This window comes from Zosterops lateralis (assembly GCF_965231275.1).
Source record: "Zosterops lateralis genome assembly, chromosome: 7".
NCBI lineage: Eukaryota > Metazoa > Chordata > Aves > Passeriformes > Zosteropidae > Zosterops > Zosterops lateralis.
Genome location: NC_139767.1, coordinates 12,808,140 through 12,831,384, shown reverse-complemented (window position 1 = coordinate 12,831,384; position 23,245 = coordinate 12,808,140). Strand labels below are relative to the sequence as shown.

General features: G+C 36.9%; 1 protein-coding gene across 4 annotated transcripts; it reads right to left on the bottom strand.

Annotated features, from left to right (window-relative positions):
• Positions 1-203: 203 nt before the first annotated feature.
• On the bottom strand, positions 204-16,660 carry CMKLR2 (chemerin chemokine-like receptor 2). 4 transcript variants are annotated; one of them, XM_083864848.1, is made up of 4 exons: positions 16,484-16,660; positions 15,754-15,970; positions 13,199-13,346; positions 204-2,355 (listed from the first exon to the last, which is right to left on the bottom strand). In XM_083864848.1, exon 4 carries the CDS (start codon positions 2,337-2,339, stop codon positions 1,293-1,295), a length of 1,047 nt encoding a protein of 348 aa, XP_083720974.1. In that variant the 5' UTR covers positions 2,340-2,355; positions 13,199-13,346; positions 15,754-15,970; positions 16,484-16,660; the 3' UTR covers positions 204-1,292. The 4 variants fall into 4 exon arrangements, with proteins under 4 accessions (XP_083720974.1, XP_083720977.1, XP_083720976.1 ...); XM_083864851.1 differs by lacking the exon at positions 15,754-15,970 and having other exon boundaries at positions 16,484-16,550; XM_083864850.1 differs by lacking the exons at positions 13,199-13,346; positions 15,754-15,970.
• Positions 16,661-23,245: the final 6,585 nt, after the last annotated feature.

Below are 23,245 nucleotides of genomic sequence, written 5' to 3'. Positions count from 1 at the left end.
AGCTGAAAATCAGTTTAATTCTATAAGCTTAGGCAAATAACTAGGAAAAACAATTCAAATTTACCCAAAGCTCTATGCTTTTACTTTCAGTGGAGTTTTGTCCCACATTCAACTTTTTAATTAAGTGGTTATGCATCAGAAATTGGTTCACTCCACATAGCATATATATATATACATACATACATATATATATATATATATATATATATATATTTGCATGGGTGCCTGTGTGATTCTGCAGCAAGCAACCAGCTGGAACAGAATACAGCATAACTGGGACTACTTCATCTTTCTTATGAGAGTGGACTCCATTTCCTGGATGAACTGTCTTCTTCTTATTTGGAAAAGTTTGGCTGAGTTTGGCTACAGACTTGTAACAGAATACTGATGAATTCACTCCACCCATTTTTTAAAACTTGACATTAAGGCAAACAAAATGTTGTATTATTTCTTTACCTTTGCTTGAAAGAGTAATAAAGAGCAATCAATAGTTATAAACCTCTGTAGGACTAAAATTTTAAACATAGAAAAAGAAGCGTGACACAGATGCTCTAAGAAATATTTTCACTAATTTTTTGCACATTTTGAATGAGCCTAATACCTATATGAAACATCCGCTCAGTATTTTGCACCCAGCTGGTGCTAAAAATACAGTAAGTGACCAGAAAACACAGGGTTTCCTGTCTTAGTTTTGAGTATAAGATAAAGAGCATTGGGAGAAGGCAGGTTTTACTTCCATATTTTTTTCTTTTTTGACAATAGAAGGCAGCAATTCAGTGTTCTTCATCTTGAGATTCTTCTCAGGTGCAGAGTGGAGCTTCATTTAGGTGAGGTGTAGCCAGGGAACTCCTCCTTGGGGCAGTGGTAGGCAATCAGGAGACTCATGACCCAGTGATATAGGGCCACAGCCTCTTGGATGAGAAGGCCTCAATTAAGAGTGGTATCAGCAAGGGCAAGGAGGAATATTTTTATTATGTGTTCTTTTGATATCAGTAAGGTATGGAACCACAGCAAACCAACAGGATTACAACAACATTCCTCATCAAAAGCCCAGTTAGAGTAATTCCACCTATGCTGATAACTTTCAGTTCAGGCTGTATGTGCATTGCAAGGGCACACACCCAAATCATATGTCCCTTAAAAACCTCTCAATTAAAGCAGCAAGTGCAATTAAGCCAGCTGTTTACAGAACATTGTATATGCAAAGATGCACATCTGACTGGCAGATGTGAGTCAAGAACAGCTCCAAATCTCCTGTCAGCTCTTTTGGAGAGAGCTGGTGCCGGGAGCAGTCACTGGGCAGTTTCACAGTAGTGCACAGGCGCGTTGTCTGAGCTCCACAGCTGCTCGCTGACCGTCCCCGAGCGGCTCACCTCCCACAGGGCCAGCTTCAGCACTTCCGACACCGTGCTCTTCACCTGCGCTTGGAACTTCTTGCTAATCAGAACGTAGAGGATTGGGTTGAGGCAACTGTTGATGAAACCAAGGCCAGTGGAGAGGGGAATGCCATCCTGCAGTAAGTCATGCAAGTTTTCATCATGGTGAGCAGACAGCTCCACAATGCTGAATATATGATATGGTGTCCAGCAGACAAAAAAAGCTACAACTACAGCAATGATGGTCCAGAAAAGCCTGCTAGAAGTCAATACAGTTCTTCTCTTCACTTTGACAATCAGCAGTGAGTAGCAAATAACCATTGTCACTAAAGGAAAGAGGTAACCAAATGCAAGCCTCACCCAAATGAGAATGTGATGTGTCAGCAAAATAAGTTCTCTGTCATGCACATGGAAGTTGTTGTAGCAAATGGTGACATTGTTGAGAACTGTAGCTGTGTCTCTAAAGTATAAGGCAGGCCCACCAATAATTGCAGCTGACATCCAAATGACCCCACTCAGAACGAGGGTGTTCTTTACAGTCCTGTATTTGTAGGAAAAGACTGGGTGGACAAGACGGATGTAGCGGTCAAGGCTGATGAATGTCAAGAAGAAAACACTGGCAAACATATTAAGTAGTGCAATGAATGAGTTCATTTTGCACAGCCACTTCCCAAAAGGCCAGTGGAAGCCCATTGCCACGTATGTAATATAGAGGGGCAGGAAGAGAACAAAAATGAAATCTGCAATGGCCAGATTCAGGAACCAGAGTGTGGAAACAGATTTATCCCACTTAAAGCCCATAAACCAGATGACAATGGCATTACCTGGCACTCCCAGCAGAAATGCCACACTGTAAAAGAAAAGGGAAATGATATGGGCAATGCTGAGGGAGGACTGGGGTGACTCATCTTCCTCAGACAGATCATAGAAATAAGAGTAGTTCTCAAAATCTTCAAATGCCATGTTGCAGAGTGGCTTTCTGGGGAAGAAAAGAAATTAAATGGTCAAAGGAGAAATGTTTTCCTGCACTATAAATAGTAAACTGCAATTCTTTTAAGTTCTTATTCATAAACCAAAAACATTGCCTTAGTTTGGCATATCTATCACCTTTTATCTATCAGTTGTAGCACAAAACTCCTGAAGAAATTTGGTCACAGGCATTTCAAGAAATGTTCAAATCAAAACAGAACTTGAAATCTTCAAGAACTGTTTTCCTTACATTAATTTCATAACAGACAGACCTGAGTACAGTATCACTGATAAATTTCTAGGAGACCAGATGTAAAGTTCTCTCGAAGTATGATTGTGCTATTCTTTTCTGGTCAGGTTTCATACTTTAGTGCTCTGTTCCTATGTGAAACAAGTTTTATGGATTATATCTGCCTAAAATCAGAGGAGCATAATATATATATGTAGGAAAAAAAAAAAAAAAAAAAAAAAAAAAAAAAAAAAACCAAACCAAAACAAAACAAAAAAAAAAAAAAAACCCACAACACTTAAAATGCCAGGAAGCCATCTTTTATAAAATTTCACTCACCACCCCTGCCTCAAATTATAGTTAACAAAATGACAGACAGCGATTTCTCCAGCAACTAAAAGTTCATGGGTTTATTAATCTCTTTCATGTATGTCTTTATGTCAAGAAATGATGATTTTTCACACCCATTTGACATATTGGATTTCCTTAACACAGCAAAGAATGTAGAGCAGGAAATATATAGAACATATTGCAGGGATAATACACCCTGTGGTTCCACTAGTGAGCTGAGAAACAGGTAATAGATGAAAGAAAATAAAACTTCCTATGAACAAAAAACACACTGTAAAAGCTAAAAATTAAAATATTTGTGCGTCTTTTTTTTTTTTTAAGACAGAATTATAAAATTTTCTCAGTTTTCTTTGCTTGCAAAAGCTTCTGGAACTTGTAAGTACAACATAATTTTTCACAGAGAAATTCTTTCTGTGGGTGGGAGGGAAGGGGAGGGGGAGGGGAAAGTGGAATATAAACCAAAACTGAGGAGAAAAAAAGAAATGAATGGGAAAACAGACAGGAAACCGAGTTTGAACAACAGAATGAAAAGCAGACAGAAGTTATTTCACAGTATTATTTCACGCATTTAGTTTGCAAGTTATTTCACAGTATTATTTCACCGCATTTAGTTTGCAGTATAGACAAAGCTGCAGCAGATCACAGGTGGCCACAGTATTATTCTGCTAAACTCTCTCATCATTTAAAGCTGAATTTTTTTGGCTGGACTCAGCTGCACTGAAGACCTGTGCCTGAGAGCAGTCAATTCGCTGTACTATGATTTATCTTACCGCTAAATTTCTGAGTGCTACCTCCACTCCGAAACCAAAATTCAGCCCGCGCTTTTGGAACTCAGCCCTGCATTCCTGTAATTCCATTAATTATAGCATGCTGAGGACAGCAGGAGAGGGGTCTCCAGAGCCACATCTGCAAACTCGTACTCATGTACTTACCTTTCCCCCAAAATTCACTCAGTTTGAAAGGATTACTCACACCAGTGAAACTACGCATGTGCACACACATTAGCAGGATTAGACTTCTCATTTGTAGATGGATAGACAGGGAAGCAAAAAAAAAAGGTTGTGTAATTTTATATCTCTTGATTAAAAAAATCTGTAGTAAGAGTCAGCACAGCCTGTTCTGTCAAGAGGCTATGATAGCATTTGTGATTTACATCAGGCTGAAAGAATGTTATTTGGTTTGCTGTCCTGATAAATGATACTTATTGGGCTGCATTATGTAATTACATGCCCCTTGGGGGTGGATTCTGCATCAAATACCACTACCACCCATCTGAGTAATTTTTTCAAACAGTTTAACAGCTGCTGAGAGAAGAGTATAAACATGGAGCAGTACCACTAACATCTGGAACATTATATTTGGACAGTTTCAGAGGACAGTCAGGTTAATAACTGGATTGTTAAGTGGGTTTGCCTATACAAAAAACTATACTTTCAACTCAAATTTATGCAACTAAACAAAAAAAATTCCAGCTATAATGACAACAACAAACACTTGCCTACTGTCCAACAATGTTAATTTTATATTTACCATTTTAAAGATGATGTATTGCAGGAGGAAAAACACATACCCAAATAAATGCCAAATATTTCCCAAGTCTCCTGTAGTTTAAAACTCCAATGAAAGAGCACACCTTTAGAATGCAATTATTTTTCCAGGCTTATATTTTTTTCTCATCTCTAACTCTAGTCTTCAATGCAGGGACTCTTGAGCAGTGGGAGTAAAAAAGCAGAAGGAACATTGTTTACCACTGCTCCCAGTGCACAGACGCTGAAATTAGACTCTATGGCTAGGGCTCAGCAAAGACTGCCAATTACATTTGCAAAGCCCATACTTCTGACATTGACATATATGAATCACTTTTATAGCAGGACTTGTGGTGTTAAACCCTGTCCTGAAAAAGATAAGCAGTAGATGATTGTCAGTGAAGTTATACTGATTTACATCAATGAGGACATAGATTTGTTCCATCAACCATAATTCAGCAGGGATGTTTCTCTGTGGTCTTTAAACACATAATCTCTTAATACATGGCAATGAAATTAATAAATATCCAGAGTCAAAATAGTCTTGCAGTTCAAGTCTAGGTCTTGTAAAGAAATCTAATTGTACTCCTTATTCTGTCACTAATTTCCTGTATGATCTTTGACAAATGGCTTACTTTCCAAGCTGGAAAAATTCTCATGAATGTGTTTGCAAACTGAGGCTCAGTAGAGAAAACAATACTTTCAGAGAGCAGTTTCTGCTTTAAGGCAACTGCTAGAAAGGGTAAGGGAAGTTTGGTGCAGTTCACTGGCTCAGTGTCTGCCTGTCTGGGGAGCCAGTGCATGGAAAACATTTTTCAATAAACAGGAAAGTGTGGTTAGATGCCTACCAATGAGCATTGGGAGCAGCCACAGGTTACAGCACAGTGTTCTATTGCATATGGATTAATACAACCAAGTTTAGGTTTCATCCTGTCCTTTTATTTAAAATTTTATTTTAAATAATAAACTCTGTGTAAAGTGTACACTCAGCAGTTGTTTGACAAGTCCATTCCTGTTTGCTGAGCCACAAGCAGCTCTCAAAACTGAGCCTCCTTGATTCAGTTGCTTAATTATGAAAATAGTTGACCAGGAGGTTTCATTTCCTGTCCTCTTCTGTAAAACAGAAGTTAATTTCTAAATTACTTTATAGGAATATAACAGGATGGCTCTCGGCACTTCTAAATCTCAGGACAGAAAGCAGAATTACTGAGAAATACAGATCATCAGGAAATATTTCTAAAATACAAAGCCACAGAACTCCTGGGAAGAGACTTCACCACATGTTGCATGAACAGTCTTTCTCTGCATTTCAGCAAGGAATTACAGACTTGGATCTCAGTTGACATATTCACAGCTTTCTACTAAAGGTACTTAGAGTTCATGTCCTCTGCCACTGTTATAGCTAAGCCATAATGACAACTTGGGCAAGTGATTGGACCTGCCTAAAGTAGAACAGCTCTTGTCACACTAAGAATGGCCTTACAGTTATGACATGGGATCAGTACTTTGGAATCTATTCATGGCTATGCCACATACATCCTGTTTGACCAGGGGAAGTCGTTTGACCTCTCCACACCTCAGGCCTGAGGTCAGTGCAACCGCTTTGGAATTAAATTACATCGGCTTTCAGTCTAAAATAGAAGAAAACACACAAAAGGTGCAATTTCCATCCACTTCACTTGAAGCCAAGTCCTCCTGGGGGTTCAAAATTCCTTGGGCGCCACACAATTTAGGACCTAACTGTGTCACACTGGCACTTGTTATCACAGATTCAGGCTCAGCCCACACAATCTCTCTCTCTCACATTTGGTCTTCATTATTTTTGAATTTTACAGAAAAGTCAAAGGGAAGAGTTTATTAATTGTCTATGTTAGTTAAAAGTTACCACAAATATTTGAGTAGCAGTCCCCAAATCTGTTTTTTCAGTGTGATAAACAGTGTTTAGAGCCTCTGGCCAGCTAAATTGATTCCAGAGGTCACAGGAATGGGTCCTGACTTACTAGTAAAAATTATGGTTTGGAGGGCTGGCTGTCTCAACAGTTCAGTTCATAGAAGGAAGATATTACACAAACACTCATATCAATGTCTTTTTGAACAACTCTGAGCACATCAGATTCTATGTGTATTACCTGTGGCTAAAGGAAAGTTTATTTCATTGCATCACTTCAACTTCTGTCATTTGCAAGGGTCAAAAGTTGGAGAACAACTTCGTTTCACAAAAGGTCACCTAAAGCCTGCTTTTCATACTGTGTGTCAGCAAGTTTATCCAGGTGCTGAATTCAGTTGAAAGCCCTCATAATTTTTTCTTGGAACTTTTGAGGTGACAAATTTTGAATTTATCTAGCTTCAAAAACATAAACTTGAAATTCCCCTGGTTGTTTATCTGTGAATTTCAAAACTCAGAAGGCTGAGCAAATTCATTAGAGGTGTACATGTATTTCTGGCAAGTGTTTTACAAAGACATAGTATAGACTGGAAAACACACAAGGAATACGGATGAAATTACAGACTGTCATAGACCCATATTTCTCCCTTAAAAGGAGAAAGCCAAGATAACTTGCCTCTATGCAGAAACATTCCTATAGCAGGAGGTGCCTGATACACTCATGCTACAAAATTAAATCATACTTGTACTACAGATTAAGCCTAAAGTTGGCCCTGCAGACAAAGCTCCTAGGTAAGGTGCATTTTAAGCTGGTATACACAAAGGCAGGATTGAGGCTTGTGTCTATGTTTTCTCTTTTACAGACATACACAAACATTCGTCTTTTGACTATCCTTTTAATGGTAATTAGATATATGGTAACCTAATTACTTCATTTGTCATCCTGAATTCAATAACTAGAACGGTTCACAACAGATACAACATGTGACTAGAAATGGTTTTAAGCCACAATATAGATGTATTTGTTCTAGCAGATAAGAAAGGAATGCAAATAATCATTCTCCATTATGTCTCTCAGTGAAGCAGTGTTAGAAATATATTTGCAATGTACTAGCTAGACATGTCCTAGAACTTAGGCCAAAACTAACTTTCTTCGAGCAAGGCCAAACACGACCCTGTTAGTCATAATGCACCACCTCATCTGTGGTATTGAAGTCCTTTGACCAGATAATAGCCTGATAACACTTCACACAAAGTGCTACAGGATTAACAAACTCATATAGCACAGACTCAGTCAATATTGGTAAATCTACAATTTCAGACCAGCAGTTTTGCCAACACAGAAACGTTAAACAAAAAATGGAAATTCCAACCTTATATCTAAATAAAGCTGCTGTAGTAAGGAAGGTATCACAGTAGTTCCCTGAATATAAAATATCTTCCAATATATTTCCATAATCAGGGACCTGATAAATGTCTGCAGCCAGCTACTGCATCAAATTGAAACTGATTTATTTTCATGCTGATCCCAAGCACCAAGTCTTCCATTCCCAAAGATGACAAAGAAACCCAGACGTTCCCTGGATATGCACTGGTAAGAAGAAGGCACTTGATAACTAACTTGATAGTTAGTACTTGTTTCTGCTCTTATTCCCTTCTGTTAATACAGCTAAAAGTAAGAATATAATTTTTAGTATTTCTTTAGAATGTAAGAAGTTGCTGTGGCCACTGCAAATCACATAAGCACAAAAATCATACATCAGAGTCAGGAAAACGACTGGTCATATCTGTGAAACATTTAAAAGTAGCACCATTTTTAGAGAAAATGTTCTAATATTCTTACCAAAAAATATAGACATTCAGCTAAACAGTGACACTTGAGATTTAAAAACTGCCTAACGTATTGTATGTGTCAGCATTACCAAAGTATTTACATAACCAGTCATAATGCTTCAGAATTCATAACCCTTACAGAAATGAGGGTCAAGGGAGAAGTATCATCAGTCTGGTTTTCTGGAGAATGCTGAGAATGACCTACAGGAAGTCTCTGAGTGCTAAATCTAGAGTCCCTGCCTGGTGGTTCAACCACAGCCCTCCTTTCCTAAACTTAGCACTGTCCCTTTTCTCATGGTGAAGTGAAGAAACCACAGCTTCACCTCTGGGGGACCTTTCCCTTCCTGAAGGGAGGTTCCCTTCTGTGCCATCATGCTCATTGTGGTGGAGGAAGACTTACCTGTGCAGCCCTCACTGCTCCTGGTCTGTTTTCTCTGCACAGAAGAGAAAAGCAGCCTGGATTTCCACGATTTGCTGCCATCCCCACTGTTCTGCCTCAGCAGGCCCAGGACATACCTCAGAGCTGTTGAGCACAGCTCAGAGATGACAGAGCCCAGCAGGTACACCATGTACCCTATTGGCTGTCAGGTAACACACTAATTACGTATTGTTCCATGGAAGCTTGACATGTTTTCTATTCCTCCTCAAATGCCAGCAGAATTTTCTTTGGCTATAAGCCACCATAGCAACTACATACCTAGAGCAACAGAGATATCTGATTTAAAAAATTTAAGTGCCTCAGCTTCACAGTGAACAGACTGATGGGATAATGAATGCTTGCATTTCTAATTAATTGCGGCTTTTTAATGTTTTCATGCAAAAATTACTTGGATTTTTTACTTTGCAACTGTTTCATATATTTATGATGAAAGAATATTTTGTCTAGCATTCATGTGATCTAATAGGTGATCATGCAGCTCTGAGCATGTTTTTTAAATGGTTGTGCTGTTTCAACAAACACATGCCTCAACCACAACTCCCTTCTAACAAAAACCAGTAAAGTAAGAGTAGAGGATACAGCGTAAATGCAGAGATTTTTTTCTGCAGTTGATTCAGCAGACTAATTAAAGGTAATTAAATATATGTTAGACAATGGCCATTCAAAAGGTATTGAAGGGTAATAACAGGTCATTACAGAAAAAATCCAAAGTACCACTCTCTCCAGCAAGATACAAAATATCTATCGAACAGCAGATAAAAAATTGGCCACAATCTGCTATATTTACAGTCCTTTTAACAAGAAGAGTTAAGAAATAACCCCAGAGAAAACTAGCACCACAACTCATTCCTCTAATATGCCTTCTTATACCCTATTCAATTTCACAGATTAATTTACTAGTCACTTACTACAGGATGCTTGGTTGTGTACTGCCCTCTAAATTGATTTCTATTTTCCTAGGTTTATTCTACCCCTCATTTATATAACTCAGCAGTTTCTTCTAGCATCAATGTAATATTGCTATGCTTATATTATTCTTGACACATACTCTTGCATGGGTATATCAGAACATCCAATTCCAAAATACTGCTAGTACATATCTTATCAGCTGAAATGTTTTGGATAACATACTTTATTATGTCCTCAGAGTTAATATACTAGGATCACTGTGTACACTAGATTAAAAGGGTGTCTACTCTTGTATCAGTGTTATTCTATTTTTCCTACTCATACAAAGCCAACTATTTTTTTTACTTTCAGATCAACTCTATAATAAGCACTGGCTTAATTCTCGCAAAACTGAAAAATTCATATTGTTAAACAGAGTTTCAGGAGGACTGGATATTTATCTATTTCCTTAACATGGTATTGGGAACACTCCCCGGCACCAAAAAGAATAGATGGCACCTGTGATTAAGGTGTTAAATTAGGAGCTTGGAAATACTGGTTTTACAGGCTTCCCATATTACCTTTACAAATCACTTTTCACTTGACTCTGCCAGATACGGTACAACACCCTCAGTTAACATTACTCAGGTTTCTTAAATGGGCAACAGCTCTTAATGTTTCCAAAATATCTCATTAAAATGATGTGGGGCTGAAGCTCATTAAAAGGGCATCACTAGAAAGAAGAGATGAGAGTGTAGAAAGTGGAATTGCATTGACTCTACAGAACTTACTACACGTCACTTTGTCTCTCTCCTCTAGAAGCCTTCAGAAGGGAATAAAACTTGCATGCCAGGCTCATACTTGCTGAAAGAAGCAAGTATTTTAGGTGGGGAAAGTACCCAAAGGCCCTAGAGATCAAAGCCTCACACGATCTAAGCAGCATAAGCACATAATGAAAGACAGTTATTGCTTTGTTTATAATTAAACAGAATAAACACATACAAGAAGGTTAGGGAAAGGAAGAGACATATTTTACCCAAAGCCAAACAGTAAATTTGAAGGTAAAGTTGGAAGCAGAATAACTTGCCAAAAGAATAAAGTAGCAAATATCTTCAGTAGATAGAGGGAAAAGATGCTGGTTCTTCATCCTCATGCCTTTTGATTCTTGAAATACATCCTTCAAGAAGTATCAAAAAGGGACAAGAGAACCTGGGTAGGGGAAGAGAGGTAGGAGAATGCTACAAAGTCTTTGCTAAGGTCCCTGGCAAGAATTGGAGACTTCTACAGAGCTGGCCTTCACAGATAATCCTTGCAAGCAAATCTAACTTGCAGCAATGGGTTTGTTAGCTTCCCTCTGAGCTCAGTAATGAAAAATTATTGTATCTGCAGTAGGTCTGTTCAGCTCATCCAAAGAATTGCAGCAAAATGGTGGGCCAACTGTAACAGAGCTGCAATAAACTAGCAGAAATTCCTTTTGGAAAAGAGCAACCATGGGCTAATAAGTGTATTTTTGCTCCTGCTTTAAGGTCCTCAGCCTCTGTAACACACTGAAGAACAAAGAGTACAGAAGTAGCTGAGCTCCCCTGGAAGTACTATACGCTACCTTTGAGGACACATAATCTTTCCTTTTTTTTTCTCAGGAGCCTCAAGCATACTTAAAAGTAAAAGTAATTGTGAGAGATCTCATCTCCACATAATGGCATCTCCCTTCTAGAAGCAATGTCTCTTGGACACTGCCTACCCCAGTCACAGCAATCCCTTTCTTCTGCTGAGAGGCCAGGAGAAACTGCTCCTCACAGTCAGCTCTCTTGTGCAAAGCCAGCCACAACAGAGCCCGGCACTGTTGTGAAACTGCTAGCTTCAGACTGAATGAATACAAATTAAACCATTATCAGAAATAATGAGTGCAAATTAGCCAGACAACCAGCCACCACAGTAAGAGTGACAGCTGAACTGCTGGCACATTCCATAAGACAAAAATAAATAAATAAGCAAATAATAAGACCATTCAATAGATTAAAATCCCCTAGAAACCTAGCTGTGGCTTAGTGCTTGGAATAGGAGAGTTGTTAATATAAAATTAATATCGAATAACAGATCACAAACTTCAAGTGTCTGTTAAAAACATAAGGAGAAGAAAATTCTTTAAGGCTTTATTAGGAAATATATTTTCCTCTTGAATCAATCTATCTGAAACAAACAAAAATTGAAGTGTTTCAGAAGTTGCTCATTTGGTTGTCAGCAGAAAAAGAAATTCTTAAAATCATAAGAAAGAATGTATAATGTACAGTACACAGAAATTGCATTCTTTTAATCAACACTTTTCATTTGTCCTCACCCATGCAGTAAAAATCTGTAATCAGATCCTGCCTAGGAATCCTTAGACAGAGCTTCCCTGACTTATGGTCCTTTTCTACAAAGGCAATTAGAAAATCCAAACCATAAATTCATTCTCCAGAGTCAAATAACTTCCAATGTGCCAGAATCAAAGAGATTCTCAGTTCAACAGAAGTGGACTCTGGTATCACTCATGGCACATAAAAATCCCTAGGATTGAAGTTGATAGGACCTCTACCCTATCTGCCTGGCAGAAGTTGATAGTAATGCTTTAAATTTGGCCAGAAGTTGGAGTGACATTAAACAAAAGTAAATTGGGTTATCAAAATATTTGCATTTCCCAGTTCTGAGGGAGAGCAATAACATTATGATAGTCAAACTAAGCTATCCTAAGTAAGTTAATCTTGAAATCAGTTTCTACAAATCTGCTCTGACAAACTACTTTACCTTGACATACCCTTAGTCACTCTCCTCTCCTTAGCTATGAATTAGTAAGCATTTTATATTATTCAGGGGTACGATTTTTTTTCATAGAAAGCAAATGTGTTTTAATTCACAGACAATGGTCAATGTATACATGTTTTCCAAGTCCATAAAAACAGGTCTGGGATATTGTTTGGCTTGCAAGATCACATCTAGAAAGGCAACAGGTGACAATGACACTGTTATCACTAAGTGTGAATAGGAGGTGGAATCTATTCCTCTCTCATTGTGTGCTAGCACACAAGGCTTCAAATCTTATTGTCACTTACAATACACTTAATGAAAGCTAGATCCATATCCTACCTTATTCCACAATGGTTAGGGAAAATACACACACTTCCCAGCTGAGATCATGGAAACCTTATTTAAGCCTGCAGAACTGTAATTCTTCAGAAGTATTTTGCTAATCTGCTATTTAAGTTGAATTTATTTCCAATTTCTGTTCTAGAATCTGTTCAGAACTGATGTCTTTTTAACTGGTTTTAACTATTGCTACAGCTATAGAAGACACACTATCCCTGAGCAAATAAAAAAATTTAAAACCAACACACTAGGCACACAGAGGGGAGAGAGATTTAAGTTAAGGTCACTTACCATTCGCTGACAGAATAAAACTCCTTGAAGTGTGTATTAACATACTCAAAAGTAACTAAAAATTAAATTCACGCACATTTTCATATCTTTTCTTGGTGCTGGGGTGGTTCAAAGTAATCTTTGAAGTAAATGAGTATCACATTCTTTCTTCCATGAAGCTCTTTTAACCAGTATATGCTAGACCACCTTACAACATTTGCCTGTTGCAAGTGTTGCTGCAGCTGTAGAGACTCACTATTTAGAAGGGAAGGGAGAGAAAGATCTTATATTTAAGAGAGTTTGACCTACCTTGCTTAGTTCTTTGAAACAAAAGGCACTGTAAATCAGGGATGTGAGCTCTGTAGCAGAAGGAAGAATGAAATGATCTGCAGAGTTCAGAGTCACTTCAGTGTGATTCCAGCTGCTTCACTTGGCTACTGCCTTCCTTCTAATAAAGCTGCAGAATGATATAACGCCGTGTTTGTTTTCAGCTGAGGAAGTTGTTTCCAACTTCCCTTGGTTTTTTAGACCCATTTTTGAAATATTGCCACGCTGTATAATCCCAGTATTTCACCAAAAATAAATGTTAGACATTTGAATGAATCATTTTGGTCAGTGTCCAAGCAAGCAACAGATGTGGTGGCTGATGAATGGAAAGAGACCTTACAGTTGTGGGCTGCTTTTTGTTCTGCAGAGAAGAGGTTGAACAGTATTTCTTTGTAAGCACTCTGGTTTATAGAAAATAATATTGAATGAGCTGAAAGATGTTTAAAAAGTCGCACTGAAAGCATCACTTTGTAACTGTACACTGTGATACATTCATTTGGTATTTAGGATTAGTAGATTAATCTCCTTTTGTATGTAAGAGAGAAGTGAGCTCGACAAAATACTAATTAGTAACAATCTCTGTCAGATAGTGTAACACTGGTCAGGAATTTGAACTGGATTTTAGGTGACTGGGCGTGACTCCCAGTTCTGTAAAGAGCCTGACGAGGCTTTGTGGCCAGGCCTCAATCTCCATGTTGCTCAACTTCTCAGTCAGTAAAATGGAAATATTATTCCACTAGTATCTACCTACCATAGCTTACCTGACTCTGATGGTACCACACTAATCATACCATTTTAAATCAGTCACTCTACCTGGCCAGTGGAAACAATAATTTAACAGTGGTACTCTGCTGTCACTAATGCAAAACATGTAACATGTTCAACACTGACTGAATCTAGTCAAGGGCAAATTTTCCAGAAATCAAATCTGATTCCAGTGAAAAAATTAGAAAGAAAAATCTCCAACAAACCAACCAAGCATCAAAAAAACCCAAACCCCACAGAAGAGTGAAGTGATTCTTGAGATCAGCTAAACGGGGATTTCAGCATCTGGTTAGCAAGGCTATCACAGTTCTTAAGCAACTTTCTTTGGGTTCACAGACCACAGATTCTCTTAACAAGAACCAAAAATGCCATCTCTGTCTTTCCTCCTTGACAGTTCTTCTTGTTCTGCCAATATAACTTTAAACACTGAAAGTTATACATCTACATTGTACATGAGTGGGAAAGCCTCTAATTCCATGAAAGGAGGATGGGGATTATGCACAGAGCCCCTGGACCATAAGGAAAGGACAGGTGAGCAGAATTCCTGTGAATACATGGGGACAAACATAGGGGGCTGCCTGAGGAAAGTATTTCACTTGTTTATTTATTGTATTTTAAAGATTTCCTGTTTTTCTAGGTAACCGATTGGTGAATCTTCATTAATAAAAGCTCTTTTAACAGTAATTACCTTCTTTTGTAAATACTGGGATAGAATAAATACAGGCATTGTTTAAAGCAGAGTCTGTGTCTCTCTAGGTATTTTGCCAAATCCAGTTACTGTAAGGCAGTTAATTCAAAGGTTTGCTCAGTACTATTTCTGCAGGACAAAAGAGGAAATTAAGAGGTAGATAACCCCCAGACATGATCCACAAAAAAGATAAAACACCCAGCAAACACAATTTGCCAAACACTTTTCACCTTCTCGGTGAAAGAAGCATTCTGGAGAGTGCCAAAGATTCTTGCAGCTTGGGATAGTGAGGAATTGTCCTTAAGGGGCTCTTCCCTTCACCATAAATTAAAACAGCTTTGTGACTACTCTAACATACACTGGTATTGATACCTCAGCTCTTCCATCCTTCAGAACCAAGGAAGGATTAAACTCCACGTAGCAATTTTCTTCATCCTTCCTTACCATTGCACCAAATACGAAATGCCAAATACTAAGAGCCCAGAAGTCATTTTGCAGAGGAAACTTTTCATAGGAAATGTGTTATTTTTTCAAGAATAGCAGATTACTGCATTTAAAATAATTTTCTACTTCTCTGTTCTACCTACATTTGCTCCTTTTCCATCGAAAAGGACTTTTGCTTTGATGAGCAATTACCCAACTTGCACAGTATAACCAGCATAGTAACTTGCCTGAGGGGAAAAAAAAAAAAAAAACAAAACAAAACAAAAAAACAAACAAACAAAAAAACCCCACAGATTTTTACAGACAAAATACCATTCAATCTGAAAGGGTTTAGTTCTCCTTGTTTTCCATTTAGATCTAAATACAGCATTTTAGTCATATATAGTTTTGATTAACCACAGTGGAAATCTTAAATCCCTGAAGAATGTAAGCTTAGGCTCTAAATCTTCTATTGTTTTAGTTCTTTCCATGCTCAGACACAGCAAAACTGGAATGGTGAGTCATAAATTACATGGCTTTTTAATATACACTTTTGTGCAACCCATTAACCACTGACATCATTTGAGTGTGATCTTTTCAGATAATTTTGTGAAAGTTATATGCTTGGAAGAAAATTAGTGAATAATAATTTAAAAATTACCTCGTTTAAGTTCATGTCTTCTCCTTTCTCTATTTAGAAGTTATATTGTATTTTGCCATGTTATTTGTGTTTTTTCAACTGGGCACGTTATCAAAGCCCTCGAATTTTTACTCTACAGTAAGTATGGCAATATGCCAGAGAGCTCTGAAGTGGGGCATGCATTCATGAGCATACAGTGCACGTGGAGCTTGCAAAGCAGGGAAATACTACTTTCTACCTGATGGAAAAAGAACAAAGGAGAGGATTTACATACAGATAATAGACATTGGGTCGTCCAGCAGTGAAAAAATTTGGTCTATTGAAAAGTAAGTTAATTTTAAAAGCGCTTCGGATTCTTTGGGGGCTTTTTAACCCTATAAAACCAAACAAAAGCACGGGATGAAAGGAAAAAATTGTACAGGGGAAAAACTTTCAGAAATGCTTACTGATAATAACCAAAGTGCAAATCACAAAGCATTAAAAAAATCCCAAAAGTAACTTTTAATTTATCTGGATTGCCAGCGATTGCCTGATAGTTCCGACAATTATACCCACGGCTGGGATCACTGGATCTTACCAACTTGCCTATTAGTATGTGCAGATAATCTCAGAACTAATCAGCATCCCATCAATGTTACTTAATTCAGTTAAATTGTACAAACCACGAGTTTGCAAATTAGATCAAACAAAAGATATTTAGTTTTTCTCAGGGTTAATTTAAGCTGAACAACACAAGAAAGCAACTACTTACTGCTGTTTACAGATCGGTCTGGGTTTTAGAAAAGTAATCCTTCACTGTTCCTTTGTCCTCACTGTTTGAATACCTCATCGACTAAAATCCACCCTGAAAAGACCGTTTAACTACCTGACAATCAGGAAAAGAGTCATTTCCTCCCTTCCTGTGAAAACTAATGGCTATTCATGCCTATCCTTTAGGTAAAGCTGTGATGTTTACCTGTGGCTTAACTACCCACTATATACCAGAGTCAGCAAAATTCTGTGACAAAATTCTCCAGCGACATATTTGAACAAACCACCCGATGAAGGAAGATTTGGCTCATTTAGGCAGGTCCACACCTCTTTCTACGCTGACAATAGCGATCTGAAATATTTTCATGTACAACACATCGAAGAAATTCAATAATTCTGCAGAAATTCAATAATCCTTCCTCATTACCTTAGTCAGGTCAAAACACACAAGCATACATTGCTATACATGTATATATGAATGTATGTACATACTAGTTCAAGCGGCAGCAGTTCATGTAACTCCTGCAAACACAGTCAGCAGGGTGTTACATTCTATGAATTAATGAGTATTAGAGAACAATTTATTACAGTATATATTTATGTGATATATGTATTATATAACATATGTAAGGTATTATTATGTAATGTGTTTTTATATGATACCTGGGGAAAATAACATTAGAAATACCTTTTTTCCTCCATAGATTTTGCTTTTGTTTGTGCATTTTTTCTCATTTTCTACAAGTAAGTAAGAATTATTTTCTACATAACTTTCAGACAACAGGTATTCAAGCTCTATATACGTATGACAATAATATAAAAGATTATACCTGCCACTCAGATAACACTTGAAATCCATGGAATTTTCAGTGTGTCTTGACAACCAAACTTCTGATATATGTCATTGAGTGCTACGGATTATATTAATTGAATAGCTAACCAGCCAACTCAACAACAGTATTTTTCCATTTTAGCCAAAGTGCTGTCTCCTCCCATAGAAAGGAATGTCAGTATTTGGAAAAATGATTTCAGAGAGATCTACAGAGATTAGAGGCACAAAAATAAGGCCATGCAAACTGTAGCTGTTTCACTACATATTTCACAAAGTATTTTTGTATCTTCTATAGTGGTATACGAATTAACCAACTTGTTCTTTTTCACCTCACATAAATTACCTGCAACTAAAGAGTTACCTCTGTAGACAGGTCTGAGGAGTGAAGCCAGAATTTACTGCACCTTGGATTGAGTCAAATGTCTCAAAATCTGCCCAAAGCCTAGCCAGCCTAGGTTCAAAGAAACCCAAAGCACAGGGATGAACTTTAACCACACCTCTTCAGGATTTAGGTTGCCTCCACCCACTCGGGATGCAAGTCACAGCATAACTGCTTACGCCTGTGCTTACAACAAACAGAGATATTATTTTCCATTTAAAGTACAAAGACTCAATTTCCACTTTTTATATCATACATCTTTGCATTAAACCCCCAAATCCACAGTTCAAATAGGATTACATTATGATGCTACAACAGGCAAAACTCTTGACCCAAGAGGTGCTTCTGTTTCACCTTCTGCAGTCAGCTATTAACAATTTGCAGCCAAGTTGCTGGGGACTATTTTGATGAATAACAATGCATAAAACAAGCAGACTTGCATGAAGGAAACAATCAGCAGTTCCTGTCCCTCACTGTTCTACAACTAGACTATTGCTCTTGGCTACCATGATCACTGAGACACAGCTGGTCTTAAACACAAAGAAAATGGAGACAGGGAAACTAAAAAGGATTCCATTTCCCTGCAAAAGACAGAGCAAAACTGAGTGTTGATACAAAATTTGGGCAGTTCCCTGAAAATATATGCTAATAGTCAGGGTGTCTATGCAGGACTCATATGTGATCAAGCAAGGTTGTTGCTTTGCATGATTAATGCTCAAAATCTTAACTAAGAGAAACACCTGTGCACATGTGCAATTGTAGAGCCTGCTGGTTACTCTTTACAAGACTTCATCAGCCATTGACATTCCTTAGGAATTATGAACATGCTAAGGTTTTAAATTGGACAGTAGTTCCTCGCAATGAGGAATGGTTCCTGAACACCAAGTGCAAAGCTGATGCAAATCAAATCTAAATCAAAATTAATCACCTATAGCTGTTCTGAGCATGTTCTGAGATGCACCTGGTTCAGTGGTTTCAATACATATTAATTTGTACTTTTAAAGTTGCTTTTTATAGTCAGCAACATTTGTCAGACTATTCTTCTGTTTAAGTTATGTATCCATAGAAATTAATATAAGACAGGGAGAACCAATTTGTCCCTCTGCATTTGTCCTCTCTGATAACAGTTTTGCTTCTAAATCCTACCCAACTCAGCCTGAGTTGGCAGCTGATAAATCTCTATAAACCTACTAGTTGTGATAGAGGCAAAGCAAATTTTTAGATGCTCTGAAAAACACTTTGCTAGTTAAGGGCTCAGTGCATAAGTCAACCTTAACTCTTTCATTACCTTCAATAAAAGCAAAACTACCACCACCTCTAATATATCAGCAGTGGACTCAGGAAATGAGGCATAGGTAATCAGTCTAAGCAAAGAGACAGATGAACCCCCAATATTTATTTGTCCATTCCAATTCTTCAGCTCTATCAAGACATATAAAGGTTAATTTTAAATCCTCCTTACTTTGCAATCTATTTTTTAAGATGACTATATGACCCAAATTCAGCACTTAGCATGAACTTCAATATGGAATTTACATGAGTATAGAGATTTGACTTAGAATTTTATGTAAAGGACATTTAGGTTGCTACTTGTCTTTTCAAGACAAATAGGTTCCCTCCTTTTAAGAGAAGGGAAGGGAAGCTTGCGGAGAAGAGAACAGCCATTTGTCCATTTGCCTAGTTGAGAGACTAGGCAAATGGAAATTACACTAATTGTATTTACCTTGGGTGCAAACCAGAAATTGAACTCCAATTACTTCAGTATTAGAAACATAGACAATCTAACAACATAGAATAGATCAAAAAAAGAGAGGCTAAACTCTGTTCCAAAGTAATAGTATGTGAAATGCTGAAGAAACACAAACCAAATGAAAGGCTTTTTGTTTAAAAGTTCTTTTACTCCCTTTTAAAATTTTACTATGAAAACCTCTGTTTTCAAACTGTAAGAGAAAGAGACTTTTTTCAAAGGGTCATGTTTTTGCTTCCTAGCAATTCTTAGCCTAAAATAAAGTTTTGTCCTTGGGAAAAAAATCCAGAACTTCTCTTGTTTAACTTTCTGCTTGCTTCCTGAACAGGATAAAGAAATCTTTCTTTAAATTATTCCCATGGTAAAGCAGAGAGCCCACTTTTTTCAGATGTAAGAAAATATCTTATGTGGTTTATTGCAGGAACATTAAAAAAAATTACATGATTTAGAACAGCCAAAGCAGAGAAAAATAACACTTACTTAACTACTTTGGGAATACATTTTGACCCCACCTTAAACTGACTGCAGAACATCCAGTGACTCAACATAATAGTATATATATTTGGAACTCCTCAACTCCTATAAATTACACTACAGACAAGGAAGCTGCAGAAGCATTTTACATTCCAGATTATCTTAAATTCATATCCATCTATTGAAAGTCAGAAAAGTCCCATTAAAATGGATGTATATAAACATTTAATTCAGAATATTACAATGGGTAAAAGCTGGTTCAAAACTTCTGTGAACTTGAAAATTCTAGATAAACAGAATTGATAACCTTCCAAGCAGCTTTGAGAAAATTATCTTTTTGTATCAGAGAGACATTATTGCCTGCCTGAGTAATGGGAATTAATAACTACTTATGCAAAACTATCTTGAGTTCCTACTATGGCAAAATGTGAGGTAGGCTATAAGGGAGTATTAGTCATCTACTATACTTATTTAAAATATTTCAAGACACTCATATTGGTATCTAATTAAAAAGCCACATTCATTTCTTACCTTATCTGTTAATAAAAAGGATGGTTTAAAACAGGCTAAAGAAAACATGCTATGCAGATGAGATTAATTAATTTCTAAGTGTATTTCAGTCATGTTATCCGATTGTAGTTAATACAAGAACCTACTGGTGTTTCTGTTCCCTTCACAGCTGAAGGCTGTCAGACTGTAGAGTCCCTTCAACATGGAGGAAATGGAGTCATTTTACACCTTTCCATTGCATCTTCCAGCACAGACATGTCAGAAATTATCATGCATTTCCAAGAAATTTGGTAATCAGCAATTATGCTTGAAAATATTGCAATTCTCAAGGGCCCCATCTGACTATATCAATCAGACATTTTTAAAATTGGCATTATATTTGAAAGTAAATATGGAACAATGGAAAAACAGAATCGAGAAATTCTAAGGAACTGCTATTTTTGAAGCTATAAAAAAACTCCATGCAAAACATGAAGGTCAAAGAATATCCTGCAATTCATGAGCAGTCACCTACAGGCAATCCCAAGCCTAATTACTGACCTAGTCCCTTCCTTTATGTCATTACCCTAAAAAAACAGACAGTTATTTTGGAGAGACTAACTAAAACCAGAAATTACTGTAACAGTAATCTATTCAGCATTTTCTGATGTAAATGTGTTCTCTGGAAGCAGAATGCTCTTTAACATACAAACTTCTCAACTGCTGATTTCTTTTCTTTGCATTTTCTTTTAGAATGGAACAGCCTAAAAACAAGTTAATTTAAGCTAATGCAGAGATTCAAAACAATTGCAGCAAAGCTAGGGTATAGATTTGAAATCTAATGTAAGATTATTAGAAGCCCATCATACACAAACCTTCTGAAAACACTGGATTTGGATACATTTTGTAGCCATATTGTTTAAAGTGATCCATTCAGAGTTGTATCCTCAGCTGCTCCTTCTGGACAACCTGCCAACAAATGAACAGCACCAGCAGTCCTAACAGCAGTAATAAGACCCTCTGTGATCAGTACATCCCAGAATTTTTCTCAGCACTATTATAATAAAAATCTCTATATTCTGTACAGGTATACAGAAATAAAATATAGAGAGCAATTTTACTGGGAAAAAATGTGTAGAACCCACAAACTGACAATGTAAGCCTCTGAAAGCAGCAGCATGGCCTCCAAATGCCAATAAGAAATAGACTAGGGGAGGACTTTCTTCTAATAAGGTATTGGAAAAAGAGTCAAACTGTATTATATTTCAAGTCACCTTTTAAAAATTTAAGATCTGAGTACAAAAAGGTAAAATAGTATTTTTAGGAGACAATGGTCAGCCCATGCATTTCAAAAGTGATTTTTTTAAAGCTGTTTTTTAAAGCTTCTAAATGATATTTCAAACTTTTTTCTTGGTCACTACCCAATCATGTTTCAATTTTAACACAGCTGCCAAGCTTTTTGGTTGATTAAACAATTAAGCAATTAAAAAGACAATTTAAGTTTCAAACTTTTAATCTTATGAAGGTTGTTCTGGCAAGAAAATGACAAGCAAAACCAACAATCTTTATAGTATCTTTTAAGTTTTGAGGTTAAGCTAATATCCTGCATATTGAGGATGTTTTTATTATTAGCTCAGGTAAAGGTCTTATGCTAAAATTAAAAAAACTTTGAATAGAAAACAAAAAGCAAAGTTCAGTTTCAAATAATAAGAAAGCAAGCAGAATGCCTATAATCAATTTGCCTCTTTCAAAAAAAGAGGAAAAAATTTGGTTTGGTTTTAATTTAATTTCAGTGCCATATCAAAGTCAATGAATGACCATTATTTTTTTTTTTTTAAACATATGTTTTTTATCCAAAAATGAGAAAAATGCTTATAATAGAGAAGAATCAGTGTATAATAGTAATCTGTTAATCCCTGGAAACTGTTTGAGTAAAGCAGTGCAAAGAAAACAAGAAGCTTCGTTTTGTGAAGAGATTATCCTTGCCTTTTACACTAGTGAGGAATTATTTTCCTTTACTTTGAAAAACCTTTTTAAATATCACAGAATTCATACTAAAGTGGAAAATTGGAATACCATAGAGGATCAGATAATTGTTCCATAAGTCTCGTACCTGATATTAGCCAGTGGCCAAGTTCAAGTTCTTCAGAGAAAGACAACAATTAGGTCTGAGGAATTAAAGGTTTTATGTGCCAGACACTGTGGAACAGCCACTCAGCTGTAAAGTTGGAAAGATACTTTTCCCCCAAGATTACTTGGAATGTGAAGTCCTCTAAAATCTACACATGTAGTCACACTGCCTTGTCATAATCCAGGCTAAAGCCAACAATCCGTCTTTGGGAACATTTGGCAGAAGTAAACTCTGCATGGCTCAAGCCCCAGACCTTCAGCTGCTGTCAGTCAGTCAACACTTAACTCAGCTCCTTTGAAAGACTTTACCAAAACAATGATTTGAGGATAAATTAGGCTTATAACACCAGAATGTATAAAGTACATATGCAACAAACTAAAAAGCTAGCCCAGAGTTTTCTGCCAGCTAGTTTTACCAACTTTGATTTTCTTTCATCACATTCTTTTCCAATCTGAACACAGCTGTTGGAAGAAATTTGAGACTCCTTAGGAAAGAATCCTTGTTAATTTGTCTTAATGATTTCATAGGTACAACTTTGACTTACATTTGGAAAACAGAAGTGAAAACCACAACAAATCAAAGTAAAAGTAGAAAGCAAAGCAGTGGAAGGTATGCAGCAGTTTTTAAAATCTGCATACATGAGCAAAGATACCAACAAAGAGAAAAAAAAGTCTGATGCTTAGATAAAGTATAATATACAGGAGTAAGTGT